This window comes from Vipera ursinii (genome assembly GCF_947247035.1).
Source record: "Vipera ursinii genome assembly, chromosome: Z".
In the NCBI taxonomy this organism is placed as follows: domain Eukaryota; kingdom Metazoa; phylum Chordata; class Lepidosauria; order Squamata; family Viperidae; genus Vipera; species Vipera ursinii.
Window position 1 is genome coordinate 77762761 of NC_139517.1, and position 20871 is coordinate 77783631.

General features: G+C 34.6%; 2 protein-coding genes across 18 annotated transcripts in view; one reads left to right on the plus strand and one right to left on the minus strand.

The window, feature by feature from the left end:
- On the plus strand, window positions 1–9339 carry ASTE1 (asteroid homolog 1). Of its 6 annotated transcripts, none has more exons than XM_083378417.1 (5): window positions 1–14; window positions 1637–2973; window positions 4074–4284; window positions 6154–6349; window positions 7991–9339. In XM_083378417.1, exons 2-5 carry the CDS (start codon window positions 1657–1659, stop codon window positions 8280–8282), a joined length of 2016 nt encoding a protein of 671 aa, XP_083234543.1. In that variant the 5' UTR covers window positions 1–14; window positions 1637–1656; the 3' UTR covers window positions 8283–9339. The 6 variants fall into 6 exon arrangements, with proteins under 6 accessions (XP_083234543.1, XP_083234547.1, XP_083234546.1 ...); XM_083378418.1 differs by lacking the exon at window positions 1–14 and having other exon boundaries at window positions 1172–2774; window positions 2880–2973; XM_083378422.1 differs by lacking the exon at window positions 1–14 and having other exon boundaries at window positions 1324–1894; window positions 2549–2973.
- A 247-nt stretch (window positions 9340–9586) lies between these two features.
- Window positions 9587–20871, minus strand: part of ATP2C1 (ATPase secretory pathway Ca2+ transporting 1) — a 56329-nt gene continuing 45044 nt past the window's right edge. For 11 of the 12 annotated variants that reach the window (XM_083378416.1, XM_083378407.1, XM_083378411.1 and 8 more), the window contains 7 exons: window positions 20461–20627; window positions 17697–17765; window positions 14857–14973; window positions 14204–14351; window positions 11385–11480; window positions 11038–11179; window positions 9587–10362 (listed from right to left, as the gene is read on the minus strand). In XM_083378416.1, the coding sequence (XP_083234542.1) occupies window positions 10229–10362; window positions 11038–11179; window positions 11385–11480; window positions 14204–14351; window positions 14857–14973; window positions 17697–17765; window positions 20461–20627 (873 nt within the window). In that variant the 3' untranslated portion in view covers window positions 9587–10228. Of the gene's footprint in view, window positions 10363–11037; window positions 11180–11384; window positions 11481–14203; window positions 14352–14856; window positions 14974–17696; window positions 17766–20460; window positions 20628–20871 lie in introns of those variants that run through there. The other variant, XR_014494297.1, reaches the window with a different exon arrangement.

Consider the following 20871-nt stretch of genomic DNA (forward strand, 5'->3'; position numbering starts at 1 on the left):
CGCTCTGCGCGCAGGTATGTGGTCTAGAAGGTTAGAGGTGGTTCCGCCCACCACGGCTCTAATCAGACGTTCGCCTCTCAGCCTCTTTACAATTAAAGTGTTCGGTAATCCTTGTCTTGAGTCAAAAGTCTTAATTAGAAACATGGCGCAGGAGGGACGCTTTCAATATTACTGGGAATGGAATTGCAAGATTTCCTTTGTTTTCAGATTTACTAGGCAGCCGGAAATTCAACAGAATTCCAGGCTCATGCCAAAGAAAACTGAATCTGCCAAACTTCGTTATGGAGTTGTACTGTAAAAATACAAGAGGATGCGGTCAGAAAGAAATGGCATCCCTATAAGGAGGGACAAGACCAAGAAGAAAGGCTTAATTTCTAATGTTAAACAGGGGGCTTCTTCAGAGTCACGGGTAATCTTGATTTCCACTTTTGTTTTCAACCCCTATTTACCCATTTGTTTTAAAACAGGACAGAAAGCTAAGAGTTAACAGCGTTCATTCAGGCCACGCCCACCCTGGCCATACCCACCCGGCCCCCTGAGGGCAATCGCAATGCTGATGCGGCCCTCAATGAAATTGAGTTGGACACCCCTGCAGTAGGATGTGGAAACTACTATTTACCATATGGCAGTTGACAACACTGGCTTCCCAAGTAATTGTAAAAACTGATGTCACAAGATTTTGCTTTGGGAATAAAAAGCCATGGAAATTGCTTGTAAGAGGAGCTTTAGATCAAAATATGTTTTTTTTCTGGTGATTAATACATACAGTAAATTCCCAGTTTGACATCTAATGAAGGGAAGGAGTATCTGTTAGGCCCAAAAGTCTATTAAAGGAGAATGGGATTTTAGTCATGTGTAAAATGGTAAATGAGATTTTTCACTAACTTAAGGTGTCATTCATTTGTATTTCTAGTGAGTTGATTCAACTGTTGCAGTATTCAAACTCCAATGTTACTGTATCATAGAAATTTGTAATGCTAAAATAAAAAATACAGTCAATGGAATTTTTCTTTTAGTCTTTGAAAGCAAACAAGCAAAAAAATTAACGTGCATTTTTAATTATAAAACATTCAGATTTTTAAAAACTTTTTTGAGCCATTTATCCTGCTCTTCTTCCCAAACTGACTAGGGAAATTGGGAAGTCCCATGGCGCTGGAATCCCAGTCACTGCTAAGCATGTTTGAGGAAGCATCTCAAAGTATTTCTTGCCTGAAGCCCTATGATTCCTAAAAGCCTCATGAAGTTTTGCATAAGGATGGTTGCCAAAGCAGTTTTGCAGTAGTAATGGGAAGAGAAAGGACTCTGACCCTTTGGGGCTTATTTTGATGTAATTAGAAGCATGATAGAACCTTATTTCAGAAAGGGCCCAATTTTACAATTTGATTATTTTTTTAAGGTCAGTAGGGTTCCCCCCACCCCACCCCAAATGACTACATTTCAGTTGGCTTTATCCTTACAGCAACTAGTCCACCCATCATGGATGTGAATTTTAGTCATTAATACAATTGCTTTCTCATGGCATTCAAATACTCTTAACTGCAGTATCAGCTAATTAATCAATTAATATTGCTCAATTAATTCCAAACATTGTGCTTTTTCTTTGAAAGATTTAATTTTTTTTCTTTTTCTTTAACAGGGGCACTCCAGCTAATAAGAATGGGCATTCATGGCCTAATGAGTTATGTAGGGGAACACAGTGAATTCTTTGTTGATCTGCAGCTGAGAAACACAGATGTAATAATTGATGGGAATAATTTGTATCATGGCCTTTACTTTAATTCAAATCTGGATATCCGGCATGGTGGGGATTATGATTCTTTTACAGATATCACATGTCAGTTTTTTCAGTCATTGGCTATGTGCCACATACAGCCATACGTTGTGCTGGATGGAGGTAATGATGCATCTAATAAAAAATTTGCAACCTTAAAGGAACGAGCTCAGGAAAAGATCCAGGTGGCCCATTCTCTTTCCAATGGTGGGGGTGGAAGTGTATTGCCTTTGCTTGTCAGAGAGGTCTTCAAGCAGATTCTAACTGAACTACAAGTGCCTTTTGTACAGTCATTTTCAGAGGCAGACAGGGATATTGTATCTCTAGCCAATGACTTGAGTTGCCCTGTGCTAACTTTAGATAGTGATTTTTGCATTTTTGATCTCCAAGCAGGCTATTGTCCTTTAAATTATTTTCAGTGGAAAAACCTTTGTAAATGTAAAGACTCACAAGACAGCTACATCCCAACACGGTGTTTCTCATTAGAAAGATTTTGTAGACATTTCAGCAATATGAACAAAACCCTCCTGCCTCTTTTTGCTGTAATGAGTGGCAATGACTATATAAATCTGCCAGCTATGGAAGTGTTCTTTAGTAAAATACACCTTCCTATAGGGAAATCCCGGCGGAAGAGTAGAAGGCATGACCGCATTCAGGGACTGCTGAACTGGTTATCTAATTTTGCTGATCTTTCTGAGGCAATGGAAAATGTATTAAAGTATTTTAAAAAGCATGAAAAAGAAGACATACGACAGATTCTCTCTTCTTTCATGGCAGAATATGAACCATCTAATGTCAATCTGAAAGATTTTTTCCAGAGTGGTATGTATGAATCTGAGGAAATGAAGAAATTAAAATTACCACAGTGGATTGCAACAGGCTTAATTAAAGGACATTTAGCACCATTTATTAGTGATGCTCTTATATTAAGAAGAACCATCCTTCCTGTTCAGGTGGAGAATATGCAAAGATGTAGTGCTCATTCCATAACTCTGCCAATTAGGCAAGTTATTTATTGGTTACTGTTGAACATTTCACCAAGTTCAATTAGTCCCTCTTTGAACAACGAACCAACTTCATTTCCTCCTGTCTTCTATGAATTTAATAGACTCCAAAAATCACTCAAGAAATCATCTATTCGTGTAGCAGAATTGGCACAGAAATTTCCAGACAGTTGGTATGCTTTGGCTACATTAAATGAGGTAAATACTCAAAATGATGTGCTTGAACATTTCCTATACAGAAAAAATATGAAACGTACTGGGCAGATTGATTATCACTTTTGAAATCATTTTTAAGTTACATTTGACCTCTATAACTGAAGATATAAATTGAAAAGCATGAGCAATCCTGCTGGTATTTAATGATGTTAATGCTTAATGCCCTGAGAGATAGCAAGCAGTGCCTTCTGGACTCTGATTCTTTTTTTCTACCTATAGCTAGCAAAATAATATACATTTATGCTTTTCATATAAATTACTCAATTTTTCAGAATCTTTTCCACATTAAAGATGTCAGGATTTCTTGATGTCTCTAAATAGTTTTCTTATAAATCCTTGATCCCAAAGGAATTGTTAGCAAAAAAAAATTATATAGAGAGATTGTAATAGTGGTTTGCAATAAAAAATAAATAAAAAGTCTTGTGGGACATCAAAGACAAAAGCTTTATTAAATTCATATTTGTAGATCTCAGTACATTTAATCAGAAGTACAGAGTGGATTTGGAGAACAAAATTTGTGATTCAGCAGATAGGATATACAAACAATTGTTTTCGGAGGGGATACAGAGAGGAAAAATTGCAATAAAAACATTTAAGAGTTTTTGCACTAGGATATTTTTGCAATTTTTTTCATACCAAAACTTAAAAGAGTCCAGCATTCCATACATGCCATTGAATCTATTCTGTGACATTTATTGTTCTCAGAAATAAATGTTTACATTTTTTTTAAAAGGAAGGAATGGGAAGATTGAAGCAGTGACTTTGAAAATATTGCTGTAGGATAACTGAACAACGCAGCAGAATTCCTTATGGAATATGTATGACATAAAAGATAGCAATATTTGGGGTGGGGGAAGAGATTGAGAGTAGTTTACTAAGACAGAATGCTTATTAATTAATAATTTTCCGAACTCCCCAAAACAGGCCAAATGGAAGAACTAAACATATGCAACTATTAGTAGTTTTCTAAAGAATGTCACTGTGAACTTATGGAGCCACTGAATAAAATCAAAAATAGGTTTAAAATTAAAAATTACTTAGGAAACAGTATTTTTCTTGAAGGTTTTATCATTTATTTGTAGGCACCCATCGCAGAGCGTCTGCTATTTTTGTTCGAGACATTAGGAGTGTCAACCAGTATCCTTGAACCAGTTCCTTGTTTGCTGCAGCTCCCTATGGCTGTAACCTGTTACTGGACCAAGTTTTCGGAACCAAAAGTGACACTACAGCACATCAAGGCTTTACTACTTGGAATAACATTTGGGGAATTAGATAAGATGTTGCACGTTCCAGGTAGGTTTAGAAAGGATCAGGTTTAGTTGACACATGGATTTTTCCAGCTAAAGACTATTTTGTTCATTTGAATCAATTCTGTAAGTGATATATTTTAAATAAAAGTACATGCCAAGAGGCTTTTTATTATGTAGGCAACCTCATATTAAAATACTTCATAATAAGATGGACAAAACATTCAGTGTTATAGATATCCAGTCCAACTCTTCCTTAGTGTCTGTTAAATCATAAATTATTCTTCCAATTAATATTCTACTCTAATGCTCCCGTTTTTGTTTTTTAATCATGCTCAGTTTACACCCAGGAGCAAGAAGGAGCTTTCTTTCTGATCCAGATTAGCCAGTCCTACTTCATATATCCAATATTGTGGGCTAATCATGTGAGACTTTGGTAACAGCATGGTATGGTGAGGAATTGCAGGCTAGAAGCCAGCTGGTTAAATGTTTCTACTTACTCTTCCAAATAAAAATATGAAAATCATTGTAGAATTTTAATACCTAATATTTAAAGCTGATGCTTGAAGAATTTGATATTTGTATAATGCATCTTATTAGAATTATTAATTCTAAAGTACACCTCCACTTTGTAGGATGTGAACAACAGTATATTGACTTACAAGTAGTAAATTTGCCTGCTAGTTTTTTTTACAATATAGCATAGTGCTTATAAAAATAAGAATTGGGTTGAGATTGGCTGAAGTGCCAAAATTAACCAGAATTATATCTTTAACATTAGGAAGGAAGTGTAAACATGATGTGGGTACTACTTAGGCTGGTAACCTAGTCCTTTGTCTTACCATGAAGCATTATGTGATAGCCTCCATTGACCAAAACTGTGATGGGTAGTGGAGCAGTGGTGGGATTCAAATATGTGAACAACCGGTTGTGTCTGTGGATGCCACTTCCAGAAGTCCATTCTGGGCCTGGGCAACAAAAAATTAGCTACCGGTTCTGCCAAAGTGGTGTGAACCGGCTGAATCCCACCACTGTAGTGGAGATCAGTATTTATTAACCATCTAGTAGTAGTAACAACCATATAAGATGTCTATGAAGATTCAGGTCATAGTTGTATCAAAAGTTTTTTTTTATTTTGAAAAAGCAACTAGATTGATTTTTGAGGAAAAACAAGATGTTTCGCTTCCTATCCTGGAATACAACTTATAAAGAAGCTTCCAGGATAGGTAGCGAAACATTTTTTCCTCAAAAATCAGTCCAGTTGCTTTTTTCAAAAAAGAAAACCACTTTTGATACAGCCATAATAGATGTTGTAAATTTGTGACATTAAAAGGAAGGGAGAGGAGGTAATATATCTCAATGAAAGTTTCACTGGAATTGAGTTGATGACTATATGCATATTTATTTTGTTTTTGCATCATGTTTCTTAGTCCATATGTGCATTAATATCTGTGTGCATGTTGCCTGCCTAATTAACAAAAATAGGAGTAGAAAGTCATCAATACTGTAAGGGAAAGAAAAATACAGTTATTTAAATTAAAGCAACTACAGCTTGGGTATAGTAAGAATATATGTGGGCAAATGGATTCTTTTCTTTTCTCCCTGGGGGAAAAAACTGAGAAAGAATTTTAAAGATGATAATCGTATGATGTTATATGAGATGTACATGAAAAAATAAGGATTAGCCAAGTCACTATTTTTCAGTAAAACCCATCAGCAGTAAAAATACTTTTCCAAGCTTCCTTTTGTTTTTGCAACACTATTCCCATATTGGGAGAAGTACCCAAATTTAAGGTAGTAAATAAAGAAGGGCTGTGTTTGTGATGTTCTAAAAGTTTAGAAACTTTGGTGTCCATTCTTATCTAGTGTGAAAATAAAATCAGTGTTCAGGAATTTTTTTTCCTTTCATATCTAGATTCTGAAAGACCACATGCTGAGGTCAATAAAATTGTACACGACCAGTTCTTGAAATGGAAAGAAAAAAAATCCCCAAAAGATGCTTTGGAATTAGATGTTGCACACACTTTCTGCCAATGGCAGTGCTGCCTGCAAGCAGGATTATATCTCAACCAGCTGCTTTGTAGTCCTCTCCCTGAGCCGGATCTTACAAGGTAGGTATTTCCAAAGCATCACATTTGTATGTGCTTACTCCAAAGGATGCTCCTTTAATTTCAATACAGTATTAGGATGTGTGTATGAAAAAAAATGTTACTCAGAGGTTCAGCACTTTTGTGCAAAAGTACAGTTGTAATACACCAAATTAATTGCACATTTGTGGCATTGTAGTGTTTCTGTAACTTTTCAGGCGGGGTGTGTGTGTTGGATTAATAATTTCTAGCAGCAGCAATACGATCACAAAGCCAAAAAATAGCTTATATAAAGCTAAGTCTTTTCAGTAGCAAATTTGAGGAAAACAGTAGAAATAATTGAATTAAAAATATTGTATATATCTACTATGGAGTCCTTGGTGCTCTCTGAGTTTGGTTGTTTGTTGTTTGCAGGTTGCTTGTTTCATTACTTAACTAGGAAACATTATCAGTGCCCTGATGTCGGGTAGTGAAACAAACAAGTAAACAAGCAACTAAGTTCAGAGTGCCAAGGAATCCACAGTTCAACCAATCTCCCAGTCCCTGCTGCTGAAAAACACCCCACCCCACAGCATGATGCTGCTTCACTGTTAGAATGATATTGGGCAGGTGATGAATGGTACCTGGTTTCCTCCAGACGTAACGTTTAGAATTGAGGCCAAACAGTTCAATCCTGGTTTTATCAGACAAGAGAATTTTGTCCCTCACAGTCTGAGAGTCCTTCAGGTACTTTTTTCCAAACTCCAAGTGGGTTTTCATGTGATTTGCACTGAGGAATGGCTTCCGTCTAGCCCCTCTGCCATAAAGCCCAGATGGAGGGCTGCAGTGATGGTTGTCCTTCTGGAACTTTTGATCTGCTACAGTATGCATTGTTGGCTGTGAGGCCTTCTATAGAGAGGTGTGTGCCTTTCCAAATTATGTCCAATCAATTTAATTTACCACAGGTCAACTCCAACCAAGATGCAGAAACATATCAGCAACAATCAAGAGAAATGAGAGGCACCTGAGCTAAATTTCAAGTGTTGTTGCAAACTTAATACATGCCAATGTGATATTTCAGTTTTTTCTTTTTAATAAATTTACAGACATTTCTAAAATTCTTTTTTCACTTTGTCATTATGGAGTACTGAGTGTGGATTAAATGAGGAAAAATATGAATTTCAACAACTGTAGAATCAGGCCACAGCATAATAAAATTGACAAAAGTGAAGGGGTTCTGAATACTTTCTGAATGCACTGTAGCATTTTCCAAAACAAGGAAAACGGTTTTAATTAAAGTGTTTGTATAAAGCCCAGTTAGGGGACAGCAACTACAAAGGTTGGTCTTGGCAGGCTAAAACCGGCAAACCTGGCTAATTCTGGAATGGAACACCAATAGGAAATTCCAGAACTGGAAGGTAGATTTGGAGTGTGTGAAACATCCCAGAAAAAAAGCAGTAGTAAACCACTTCCTTATTATTATATAAGAACAAAGTTCTACAAGGATACGTCCATAGTATCACCACGAGTCCAGTTTAATGCAAGGGAGTTTATTTCTAAGACAAATCTGGGTTTTAGTATTCTGCACTCTTAATGGTTTTCTTTGTTTGATTGGTTGGTGTGATTTTTAAAAAACAGCACCAAGTTCTCTTTTACAAAACCACTTTTGTTTTTCATCTCTGACAGGCTTTATAATGGGACCCTTGTCCATAGATTGTATCATCAGCTAAATTCCAATTCCATACCAGAGAACCTCCTCAGTACATCCCCAAAGATCTATGGGCTTTACTGCAAAATGGTACAGATAGTTAAAGATTCAACACCACCAGGTTTCTTTCAGAAGAAGAAGTCAAAATCCCAAAGGAAAAAAGACAAGAAAGTTATTAATAAATTGCCAGATACACAAGAAAGCACTATGATGGACACTCTACCTTTATGTAATATTAACAGGTTTGCAACACTGGCAATAGAGAACTGAAAGCCCAGTATTCCAGACTGGTTGTGGATCTGTCTCTCGGGTTGAAAAGTTATTTCTCAAAAGAATTGGAGAAGTAATGCTATTACAATGGATTTACTCCTTCAGTAAATCAGGAACGGGAAATTGCTGAATTGTTTCTAATAATTGTTAATTTTTCAGAAGACATTTTAAAAAGCTAATCTTACCTTGAAAAGGTTTCTGAAAGATATTTCAAAGATGCCTTCCTATTGTGCCTACCCATTTTTCATTGTTTCGTTGTATATGTTTATACGTTTAATGAAATTATTCACCTTATTTATATTGTAATAATACCATAGATATTTTGATTTTTTGCTTTACATAGCTTGTAAATCTTATTGAATTGTAAGACTGCAATGGGATAAAATAATGAGGAAATAGTGAAAAAACAGAACCATTGCAAAAAGACACCTTAGCCCAGAAGCGTGGGGAAGATTGAGGAAGAGATTGGAAGCAACTCTGCCATAATCACATTGGGTGTAAGTTGATCTGAAGAATTATTTTGACAGTCTCAAGCCTCTGTTACGTTACCCTACTAGCAGTAAAGCTCTTTTCAGAAATCCAAGTGATAATTGTTTCCCAAGTTTCAACAGATTAAAAAATGAATAAATAAAATATAGAAGTCTGCTTTTTAAAGGCTTTTAAAGGTAAGAAATCTGAGTATCAAAAGATTCTGACACACAGGAAAGACTTATATGGTTTAAAATTCTTCTGTTAAATGAAATAAAAGCGTACACTAATAGTGGTTTCTATCAGCCATTCAAGATTAATCAGGGAAAAAACCCACAAGCACTAGTGGAACTCTATTTGCAAGATAAAATAACAAACTTGTGCCATGAACATAATTTCTCTCTTTATACAGACAGAATCAAAGTGAGGTAATTTTAAGTTGCTTGTTTACCCTCTTTTCTCTTTTGGGGCTAAGCTGCTATTTATGTAACCATTCTTGCATTCCCCATTCAAGGTTATGTTCATAGTCCAATAATGTGTCTCTGTGAAGTCAGATATAATAAATATCTCCACGATCAAAAGAACTATATCTTTGAGTACAACCTACTAGATAACATTGAATATGCTATGGCATTTGAGTGCTACATTTGGGCCTCCCAAGATATTTGATTGAATGCTGTGAGAATAGAAAATGGATGGATTTTTGGCCTGATCTTACAAATCTTTAATTTGAAAGAGGGAAGAGTAGGGGAACAATTTAAAAGGCATAAGCTAGTAACTTTGATTAAATAAAATATTTAGATTACCATGGAAATGAAAAACAAACAATTTTGTGATCCAGTTATATATAAAATTACTCAATCATATATTTTAAGAAAAGCAGACATTTACTTGAAAATTGGAATATAGACTTTTCAATCACAAAAAGAAAGAAAAGACAGTGATCTGACAATTACATCCTGTGCAAAAAAGGATCAGGATACAAAAAGAAAAACCCATGGTACACAATGCAGAATAATGGAAATAAATACAGGAGCTGAAAAATGGCACTCTTGCAATTCAAACTACATAGATGGAATGCCTCAAATATTTCCATAATCAAATCCCATCACCTTCACCATAAAACGTATTTTAAATAAAAGCTAAAACCTTTCATCTAATTTATATTTCTATAGACATACATCTCTTAAGAAAAAAAGGTGTGCCAGACTCTTGACATACGTTTCTTTTTAAAGTAGTCTTTCTCATACTTACAAAGTTCCATCAATTTGGAAAGAAAAATTATCTTTGAGGGAAAAAAAATATTACCAAAGTTGCATAATTTATTACTCCCTGTCTGGAAGTTTAGAATTAAACAGTCTTTAATTTTACCAAAGTTTATTATACTTCTGGGAGAAGGGCTTGTCAAAAGCCGTTTATATTGTTTCTCCCTCATACATAAACAGCAGTTTCTAGTTACGCAAAGAATGCAATGTGCATCATACGTCAAGAAATGATCCCAAAGGTGGTGATCTACCATGCTTCTGGGTCTTCTCCCTGCTTTTTTCAACCTTCTTTATGATCTCTGATATTATACACACGGAAGAGGTAAGGCCCAGAAGAAATTGCAAATCTAAAAATAAATGAAAACATGGCTTTTCAATTCACAGTTACAAGAAAAAGTTAAAGTTAAAATAACTAAAAGAACTGATACAAGATTGGGCTTTAATTTTAACCTAGAAGGGGTTACAGGTTTTTCTTAATCTGACAAGACATTTTTAAAGTACATTAAATTGTTTTGGACAATTGATCACCTCAACAGTTTTCCCCAAAAATCTCTAGGTCCTAAGTCTAATAAAAGAGGTTGGTAAGAGAAACAGATCAATGCTGTCCTCAGAATAAGCTAATTTCAATCAATTGCCACAAACTGATCTACCTGGTTTCCCTTTTGTGAATATGTATGCTTTATTTATTCCTATCCCTCAGATCCTAGTTTGAAATAAATCATAATTTACTATTTTTTTACCTGGGCTCTCTGCCTACAACTTGTAAAAGAAAAACTGACATGAAGAAAGAAGAACACATAAAGTCATTCCCTCACTTCTAATTCATGTAGTGCTGAATGTGCAAGAAGGAAGAGGAAGAAATGGGAAAAAATACGATCGAAAAGATTGATAAACAAAAGATTCTAATACAAAATATGAATCTTTATGTACAATTTTATTCATGTTTGAATGTCTTACTAATACAACACACAAAACATATAAAGATTTCATTCTGAAAATCAAACTTAGTTATGCCTCCTTACCTGTTATGCTTAGACTTTCTGTCTGAAAAACTTTCTGAAGGGGAGGGAAGTAGATTACCAGCAGCTGACCCATTATAGATCCAAGGACAGCATAACAGAACATCTTGTTGCTGCAAAGTCCAATCTCAAACACCGATTTAGTCTAGAAATTAAGCAAAGAAGTTCTTCATTTATTCCATAATTAATTGAAAACAAAATTCTTAGTAAACTAAATATAACAGAAAATATTTTTCTATAAACTCCATAGAAACTTGAGCTAGCTATGATCTTAAACATACAACTGATGATTACTGTCTTAATTTTTCCAAAAATATAGCATAAAATATTCAAATCAGATGAACACATACCTGAGATCTAGAACTCAATGCATTAAACATATCAAAAAATACAAAGCAAGTGAAAGTCATTGTTGTATCTCTGGGTGTTATAACATTGTCTCGTAGCTGCAAAAAAAAAAGAATCTTAATTTATAAAATTAATTTATAAAGTTAACTAATAGTTTATGAAAACATTTTAAATAACTTTTCAAGATTTGAAATGTATCATAAAGCAGACATGTCAAACTTGCGACATCATTTGATGTTGCGCAACATATCGGCACGATTTTGCCATTGCTGGCAATGGGATGGGTGCGGCTTTCAGATGATGCGTCCGGCCGGCAGTTTGACATCCCTGTCATAAAGTATATCTAACTTTGTGGACGTCCCACTTGGCTGATTTGGGAGCATAATAATACTATTAATAATAACAACACAAAAATGATATGGTGATGATATGCATTTGCTTCAAATACTCTGTGCAGCTCCATTACAAGAACAATACTCTGATTTTCAGCCTCCCACCCTAAATTGTGCACCAGAAAGTGCTACTCATCCAAAGTCATCTGATCATGAGTGTGTGGGTGTGACAAAATAGCTGCTCTGTCTTGCCAGGGCCCTCAGACTCTTAGGGCTTCTAGCACTGCCAGCATCATCACTGCATCTACATCTGTTAGTACAGCTAACAATTGAGAATTGGTCTTACAAATCAACAAAGTATTCAGAGTTTGTTTGACTAATGCCCCATTTATTTCTTATTTCCTTATTTCCTCATTTTTTTTACCTGTTCTCAAATTGAAACTCAAACATTTACATAGAGGGTAGAGTTTTGTTTCGTGCTATTATTCCACATAATAGCTATTTCTTTCAACATCGTGCAATTATAAAAAAAATAAGCTATGAATCTATGAAATCTCAAAAAGCTGCATGCTGGTCTTTCTTTAAAAAATATTCTGTCTTTAGTTAAAAAAGAACCTCAGGAAAGTTTAACTATCAAATGTAGTTGCTGGTATTCAAATCTGTTGTTATTTGAAGAGCTGCTAGAACAGGGGTGTCAAACTGTTGGCCCCCGGCCGGATGCGTCACAACAAAACCGCGCCCACCCCATTGCCAGCAGTGGGGGAAAAGCTCCGATACGTCGCGCGACGTCACATGACGTCGCGAGTTTGACATGTCTGTGCTAGAAGTTACTTTTTTCAGAAGTTAATTTTATATTTTTTGTATGAAGCGACCCCATATTATTTCAATACTCATTTTGAAAATCTTTCTTCCCTTAGAAAACCAATTTGATTATTAAATCTTGAAGGCCATGACTTGTTATTTGGCTGGCATGCATATTTGTTGTATGATAAGAAGGTAGATAATGTGTTTAAAGTGCATATTTTAAGACAGGCATTGTTGAGAGTTTGGAAGAAGTATAGACATAAGTTAGGTTACAAGATGCCGTTGTGGGCAATTCCAAAACACGCAATAGAAAACATAAATGTTGGTTTCAAACATGATGTGACTACGTATAAGGAGATTTTAAGCTTGGAAAGAAATGTCTGGTGTTTGAAGCCGTACAACCTCTTGCGAGATGAGAAGATTGTTCAAACTTGGTTTCAATATACTCAGTTACGGGCCAGGTGGAAAGAAGATCAGAAAATTGGTTTTGCAATGACTGATGAAAATTTGATAAAGCAAATTAGAAATCAGGGTCCAGCACATATCAAACGGATATATCTTGCACTGATAGAAATTGACTCAGAAACAGAACTTGTTAAAGACTGTATGATAAAATGGGCCCAGAACATTCAAGAAGTTATTACTATGGATATGTGGGAAAAGATCTGGGTGAGGAACGTAAAATTTACACAAGCTCAGAACTTAAGAGAGAACTTTTATAAAATGTTTTATAGATGGCATTTAGATCCTAAAAAGCTTGCAAGTATGTATCAGAACTATCAGCCAAAATGTTGGAGGTGTGGTGGTGAAGATGCAACATATTTTCACATATGGTGGACCTGCAAAAAGGTTAAGGCTTTTTGGATAAAAACTTGGTGGAATATGCAGAAGATCTTTAAGCAAAGGATAAAGTTCTGTCCGCAATTGTTTTTGTTGGGCATAATTACAGATGCTACTGTTGTGGACACTAAGTTGATGCTGAATTTAATTACAGCAGCAAGACTTTTAATAGGTCAATATTGGAAGAAGGAGGAGCTGCCGACTATAGAAGAATGGACTCTAAAGGTTTCTGACCTGGCGGAAATGGCAAAGATCTCGGCTTACTTGAAAGAATATTCGCAAGAACGTTATATTATGGAGTGGAAAAAATGGATTGATTATATCCAGAACAAATATGGGACCAAACAGTTTCATTTAGCATTTGAATAAGTCTTCCTTTCTTTTTTCTGTTTTCTTTTTTTTATATATGTAATATTAATATTGCTTGTAGTTATCTTATATGAGCTAGAGAGCGATAGATTTAAGAGTTTATTGTTGTTAGCATAGGGATGTTTATGATTGTTCTTTGTTTTTATACCTTGTACTTAGCTCTGGGAAGTTGGGGGGGAGGGGGAAATGGGGGGGAGGGGCAGGGAGGGATAGGTAGGGGTGGGGGGAGGGGGGATTGTGAAAGATAAAATGTATTTTAAAACTTTTCAATAAAATAAAAAAAAAGAAAACCAATTTGCCTTAGACACTTAAGGCTGTTATTCAAAAATCCAGAATCTATAGCTTTCTTGCTTGCACAGAACATATTATATCATTCTTTAGATCTCAGTCATAGCCTATATATTTTTAGTTTGTAGTTTCTGTCGTATATACAATACTGCAAATAAATGTTAGCATTACAAACAGATGGTTCCTACCTCTCGCCAGAAGACAAACAGTGTTCCACATACAATAATTATAGATGAAACTAGAATTTTAATAATCAGATTTTTGGTCAAAATGCTGTCCTTGACATTTCGTGGAGGCTTTCGGATAACATCTTTATCTACAGGCTCAACACCAAGACTAAAAATTAAGAAAGCAAATAATATTATAAAAGTTTACCTTAATTAATATCAAATAAATCAGTTAATATGGAATTTGGTGTAAACTTAAGTATAGGTGTATATTTGTCAATCCAACTAATCAAAATAGGCTGAATCCAGACTAGATTAGTGTACTGGAATCAATGGAATGTAAATGTGACTATTGAGGCTTTAATCCAATTTACTTTATCTTATACTACCTACAAAATTTATTATTTGTGCAATCTCACCATGTCAGTATTTCTTAAAAACAATTTACCATTAGTAATTTAGAAATTTCCTTCAAATGTCCATTGATATTAAAAAGCAATCCTTTGAAAATGATAACAGAAATGTTTAATGCAACCATTTTCAAAAAATTTGACACAGCTGCCTTTTGGATGGAGGGAATTGTAACAAGTTCAACTACAGACTGCCAATTCTATAAGAAATTTTTTAAAATGCTTCAGCTTCAATTACGCAAAGCTGATGTATTAAAAAAATACCTTTGGGCTGGAGGTCCATCCATGATAATGTTGATCCATAAGATCTGCATAGCATTGAGAGGATTAGGAAAGTTCATTAATGTGGCCAATGAGATTAATGTCAATGCAGCTATACTCCTGTTGAAAAAAGTTATTTTAAACAGCTGTCAGCATAGCCAAAAAAAGGAAGAATGAGGGAGAATGTAGAACAGAAAACTATAATATAAATGAATAGCAAATAAATGTAAATACACAATAAAAATCCAACCGCTTTAAAGCTGATCACATAAGTTGGGGTGTTATTTGGAGCAACATATATAGCTTTCACATTCAGATCACATAGCAATTAAAAATTTACAGTATCCTCTGCTACTGAAATAGAGCCAATGATGGTTTTGTCTACTTGATAAAAATGTGCATTTAGTAACAACTGAAATAAACAGAACTTTTCCACGTTTATAAGAAATCAAGGTTCCAATAACAAAATGTTCATGAATGTTTAGTTTACATGTTAATATAATGTTGAAACCTGCACTAATTTGTATATGTATCAAATCTGAATGGCAATTCCAAACTTGGACATGCTTGGAAAATCTCTCCCAAAGCATTTTTATACATTATAAAATACACAGTGTTTTTCAACCTTGACAACCTCTATTGTAAATGCATGGACTTTGACCTGCTTCCTGTGAAATTCTGGGAATTAAGTCCACATATTTGGAAGTTCCAAAAGTTGGGAAACAATGGTATAGAAATTTCAAAAGAATGCTTCGAAGCTCTGTATTGTTTTACTTGATTCTTCTAGTCTTTACAAATTATGGGCAACTTTTAAAAAAGTTGGCCATAAAGTTCCTGGTTTCTTTGTGTTGGAATTTATGCAGTACTGTCAAAATGCAATATGTTTAGTTTATTTTTAATTTTAATAACTACTACATTTGTAGCATGTTTATCCTGTGCTTCAATAAAAAATTTTTTTCCAATGAATGCTTTTTTACAAATGAATGCTTTTTTACAAAAACCAGTGCAATCAGGTTCATAATAAATAAAACTAAATGCAAGGAGAAGACAATAATAAAAAAGAACAAAGAAAAACATGATGGGATGTCAATTATCTTGAAGCATCAATCAATCTTTATTTTCTTTTGTAAGTCTATTCAGGCTTGTATTGCATCACAGCCTCCCCTTGAGTTCATTCACTTTTCTCCTTTCTGTATTTAGGACCTTCATTATTTTTGCTTCTTCTCCCCCAGGACAAGACAATTCCTTAGAAACATTTTTGATAGCATTTAAGGAAGGGTCAGTACAAGGAGTTGACTCACAACAGTTTACTAAATTATTTTCCAACATATACCCACTCCCTGCTTTCTTTAAGGCTTTTCATCAAGTGTGAATAGTACTGTGCTTTTTCTCATATGAACATATGCCTATATAACTTTCAGAATTGAAACAAATAAAGCTAATGCAAAAGGGTGAATGAGAGGTATCACAGATATTAGCCAGTATCAGAAGAAGTTTCAAGACAGATATAATGGCAGTGGTTTTTTCCATTCTCTGAATTCTGAGGTTTCATTTAGTCCCTATAATTAATAAACCATCTAGCAGGAGCAATCTGTAATAAATAGAACATTGCTGCAAGTTACATAAAAGATCAATTAATATCCAAAGTAATTTTATTTTATTTTTATTTAATTTAATTCCATTTATATCCCGCCCTTCTCCGAAGACTCAGGGCGGCTTACAAGCTTAGCAGTAGCCTTCATTCTATGTATATGCCTGCTTGTTAGGGCTTTCACACACACCCCAAGCGGCATTATTACAAAGTCAGCTTATTGCCCCCAACAATCTGGGTCCTCATTTTACCTACCTCGGAAGGATGGAAGGCTGAGTCAACCTTGAGCCTGGTGGGATGCGAACCTGCACTAATTGCAGGCAGCTGGTGTTACTTAAGGAGGCATTAGCCCACTGCTCCACCAAGGCTCTGCTGGGATTTGCAGTCCAAATTTATCCAGAGAACCCTAGATGTTGAAAAATTATTTAGGATTCCTTTTGGAGATGGTGGAGGAAACACTGCAATCATGCTTTTTGTTATAGTTGCTGCAAAAACAAGCTGAAATCTATTATAATTTCAAATTAACAGATCTACTGTAACAAAATCTTTTGTCAGATGCATGAACATATATTGCAAAATAAATGTTAAGTTTTCAAGGTGTTATAAGTACCTCCAACAAAATATCTGTAATTCTACCGTTTTCTGTCATTTTAAGAACATTACTTATGCAATAGAATGTGAAAAGAGTTTTGAGTATGAAAACATCTGAGTTTATTAAGTTCCATATTAAGTAGTTATCCTGTGATAGGGCTGACCATTCTTACACAGAAAGTACTTTCAGAGGGCCTTATAAGCCCTGTTCCTATTGAGCCTGTCTGTTGCAATGTTGAGAAAATACATACCTTATCAGATAGACAAAACTATCCAACTCTATGATTAAAAGCTGAAAAATCTCCTGCATATCTGTTTTATCAATTCAACATTTATTAATAAAAACATAATTTATATTTGATCATTTCATGCAGTTTAAATATAGGTTGTCAAAAATTTTATCTGTGCAAATATTTTGTTCAAAATCTTACGTGAATAGTTTATATACAGATTTGAGCTGCCAGCTGCAGATACGACAGTGAATTTATTAGTTAGAACCATGATTAGGAAATATTGCAGTTAAGGCTGAAGAGCAAAAGGCATGCACAAGAAGCAATACCAAATTCAGTTTATTTCAAAATTAGCCATGCAAACATCTATGCAAATGTTCTTGTAAATAAAATTTATAATAAGAAATATGACACTGTGCTTTCAAACTTACGTGCTAAGTTGAAATCTAACAAAATTTTTAATATTATTATAAATTCCTTTACCCTCTTCAATAGCAAACCTGAAATACAAAAAAATATATATAAAATGCTTAAGAAAATGAACAGTGAAAAAGTAAAGATTTGAACAACATCCTAAAAACTCAATGCTTACGACCATTTAATTTAATTTACATTCAGTGTTATCTAAAATACTTAAAAAATAATTTGGTCTCTTTCAAATACTGTACACAAAAGTCATCAAAATCAGAAGGAATGTGGTAGCATCTTATACAACTAACAAATTTTATTAAAAGGCATAACCCTTTGCCTGTTTTACCTGAGATTCATTCATGACCTTTTCATCATCTGAACCCATAGAAAATAATTTCTCATTAAATTACATCAAGACTACAACAATTTCAGCCTCCTTATCAACCTTAACCTTTAGTTGTTTATGTAATAAGTCCACTTCCTTGATGACACAGTAAAACTTCAAAATAAAAATAAAATATAGGAACTACAGACTGCCAGGCATATATACTTGCTTCTAGCTCACATACCATCATATTTATTGTTTAGAACCAAATTCTATGCTACAACTATACTAGAATTGCTCAACTAATTCCAGTTGGAGTAGTTTTTTTATTAATTCAGTAGACATTCAGTAGGTTAATGTATCCACCCAGTGAGATCAATTAAGCCAAATTGATTCCAAGGAATACCTATTAAAAGGCAAATCACCAACATCAAACAACAAAGCACCATTGCCTGTCATCTACAGGTCATAATTTAGGTCACTCAGTTAGGAAGTTACATCCAAATCTAGATAATGACAGTCTACTTTTGCAAAAGCTAGGTGGCAGATTCATACTTGTAAGCAGATAACCAACCAAACTGGAGCAAATTCTCACAAGCAACAAGCAACAGAATAACGATGCTAACATGGAAATTTTGCATTTGAAGTCCTTAACTAATCCACAGCATAAGCATGGGTCTGCTGGCATTACATAGCATATTCCTCCATTTTTGTTTTTGTGGTCCTGTTATAAAGCGACCTCAGCAATAAGCTTTCACATTTGTCTCCACATTTACACCAATAGCTTCATCACAGCCTTCCAAATATCATTCACTAAATTAAAAGCATATTCATATCCTTTTCAAATTATTTGAGATATTTATTTTATTTATTTTATTTTAATTCCATTTATATCCCGCCCTTCTCCGAAGACTCAGGGCGGCTTACAAGCTTAGAAGTAGCCTTCATTCTATGTATATGCCTGCTTATTAGGGCTTTCACACACACCCCAAGCGGCATTATTACAAAGTCAGCTTAATTGCCCCCAACAATCTGGGTCCTCATTTTCTACCGGGAATGCTCCCTTGTTTCTACATAGGACAAATAGGCTAGACCTTGCACAAAATAAATTAATAAATTAAATTAGTTACTATTGAGCACAATTGAGCAAGAGATTGCTGAACACACATCAAGATTTCAACCTATCACATTAACTCTGAACAAACACAATGGGTTTTTAACATATTACAATTGTTAATTGACAAGGAAGTTACTATGCAATCTGCATCTGTATAACTATCTTGTTTTACCCTTCCTTTCCTCCCATCCTCCCAATTTAAACCCTGTATCAATTTCGCCATTCAATGAATCTGATGAAGTAAGCTGTAACTTAAAACAGTTTATGGCTTTTAATAAATTATATTAATACAAAAAGGTGGTATCAGATTCCTCTTCATTTTCGCTGCAATAAACTAGCACGACTATTTTCCTACAATGTAATTAAAATCATTATTACTTCAGTTTTTTAACAGTGTTTCAGAAACTTATGTTTTATTATTAAAAATATAAATCTTGAGGATATGGATGACCCTATCTTGATATTTGTTCCCAATATGATGTGCATATATTTTAAATATATTTTTTAAAAATTAACTTTTGTTCAAATGGAAGCACTTCAAACATTAAAATTACAAAAATAAAATGACATTTCACTTTGTACTTCTCAACCATGAATTTTCATTGTTTATTTGAATATGTTATTATAGCAATACAATTTCATCTGTACTATAGAACAGAGAATGTTAAATATCAGACATGATACACTGAAAAATCTTTATTTTATCCATTATCTATTTTTCCTTCTTGCTCTGTATTAAAGATAAATATTTTTTCTTTTGTCCCTTCTACTTGATTTTGAATAGGATTAGGATTATTATTATTTGGCATTGTTAATTAGTCAGGAGAGTACAATTTTAATGCAGAATAGTAGTTTTGCTGCCTATTTACTAGCTTTGTCAGGTACGCTTTTGCAAGCTTCCTATGGTGCACCAAAAGAGGGCAAGCACACAGCAGGTCTTTCTGCAGTGTCATCCAAGCCCCCCTCGTTCCCTTAGAGTCGTTTTGCAAATGGGCGCCACAATGGGAAGGTTTAGAGTCAGCAGGAAGCTGACTGACTGCAGAGCATCAACTTGTCTCTCCACCGAAGTGCTACTCATTTATCTACTTGCATACAACATGCTTTCAAACTGATAGGTGGGCAGAAGCTGAAGCAAATGATGGGAGCGCACCCCTTCACGCAGTGCTAGGACTTGGAACTGCTGGAGCAGAAACCATCTCCAGCATGATTAAGCTACTGAGCCACCATGCCTCTTTAAATAGGATTATTCTATGGAATGCCAATTACTTTCTATACAAATGACATCATACAAATAATAAAATTATTACATTGCATGCAGAATGGCCCTATAATTCAAACATACATTATTGTTTGAAAGTCATCATCCACCAGGATCATATCAGCTGCTTCTTTACAAACATCAGTGCCGGTTTGCCCCATGGCAACTCCAATATCCGCAGCTTTTAATGCTACAGCATCATTCACTCCATCGCCTGTCATAGCAACTACTTCACCATTATTTTGAAGTGACTAAGAGAAGAAAAACATGCCAATTATGTCAAAATATTTTACTAGTCTAAGATTTTATAAAGAACATGTGCTTTTAAACATTGCCTATCTCCTTTTATGAAGCTTAAGACTTCATGAACCTCTCTACTATACTACTAATAAAACTCTTGTGCCTTTTTTGCTTGTAACCTCAACTGGGTTAATTTGGAAGATATAGGACAATTATTGAATCAGGGTACTTATAGAATGCCAGGATCCATGATTC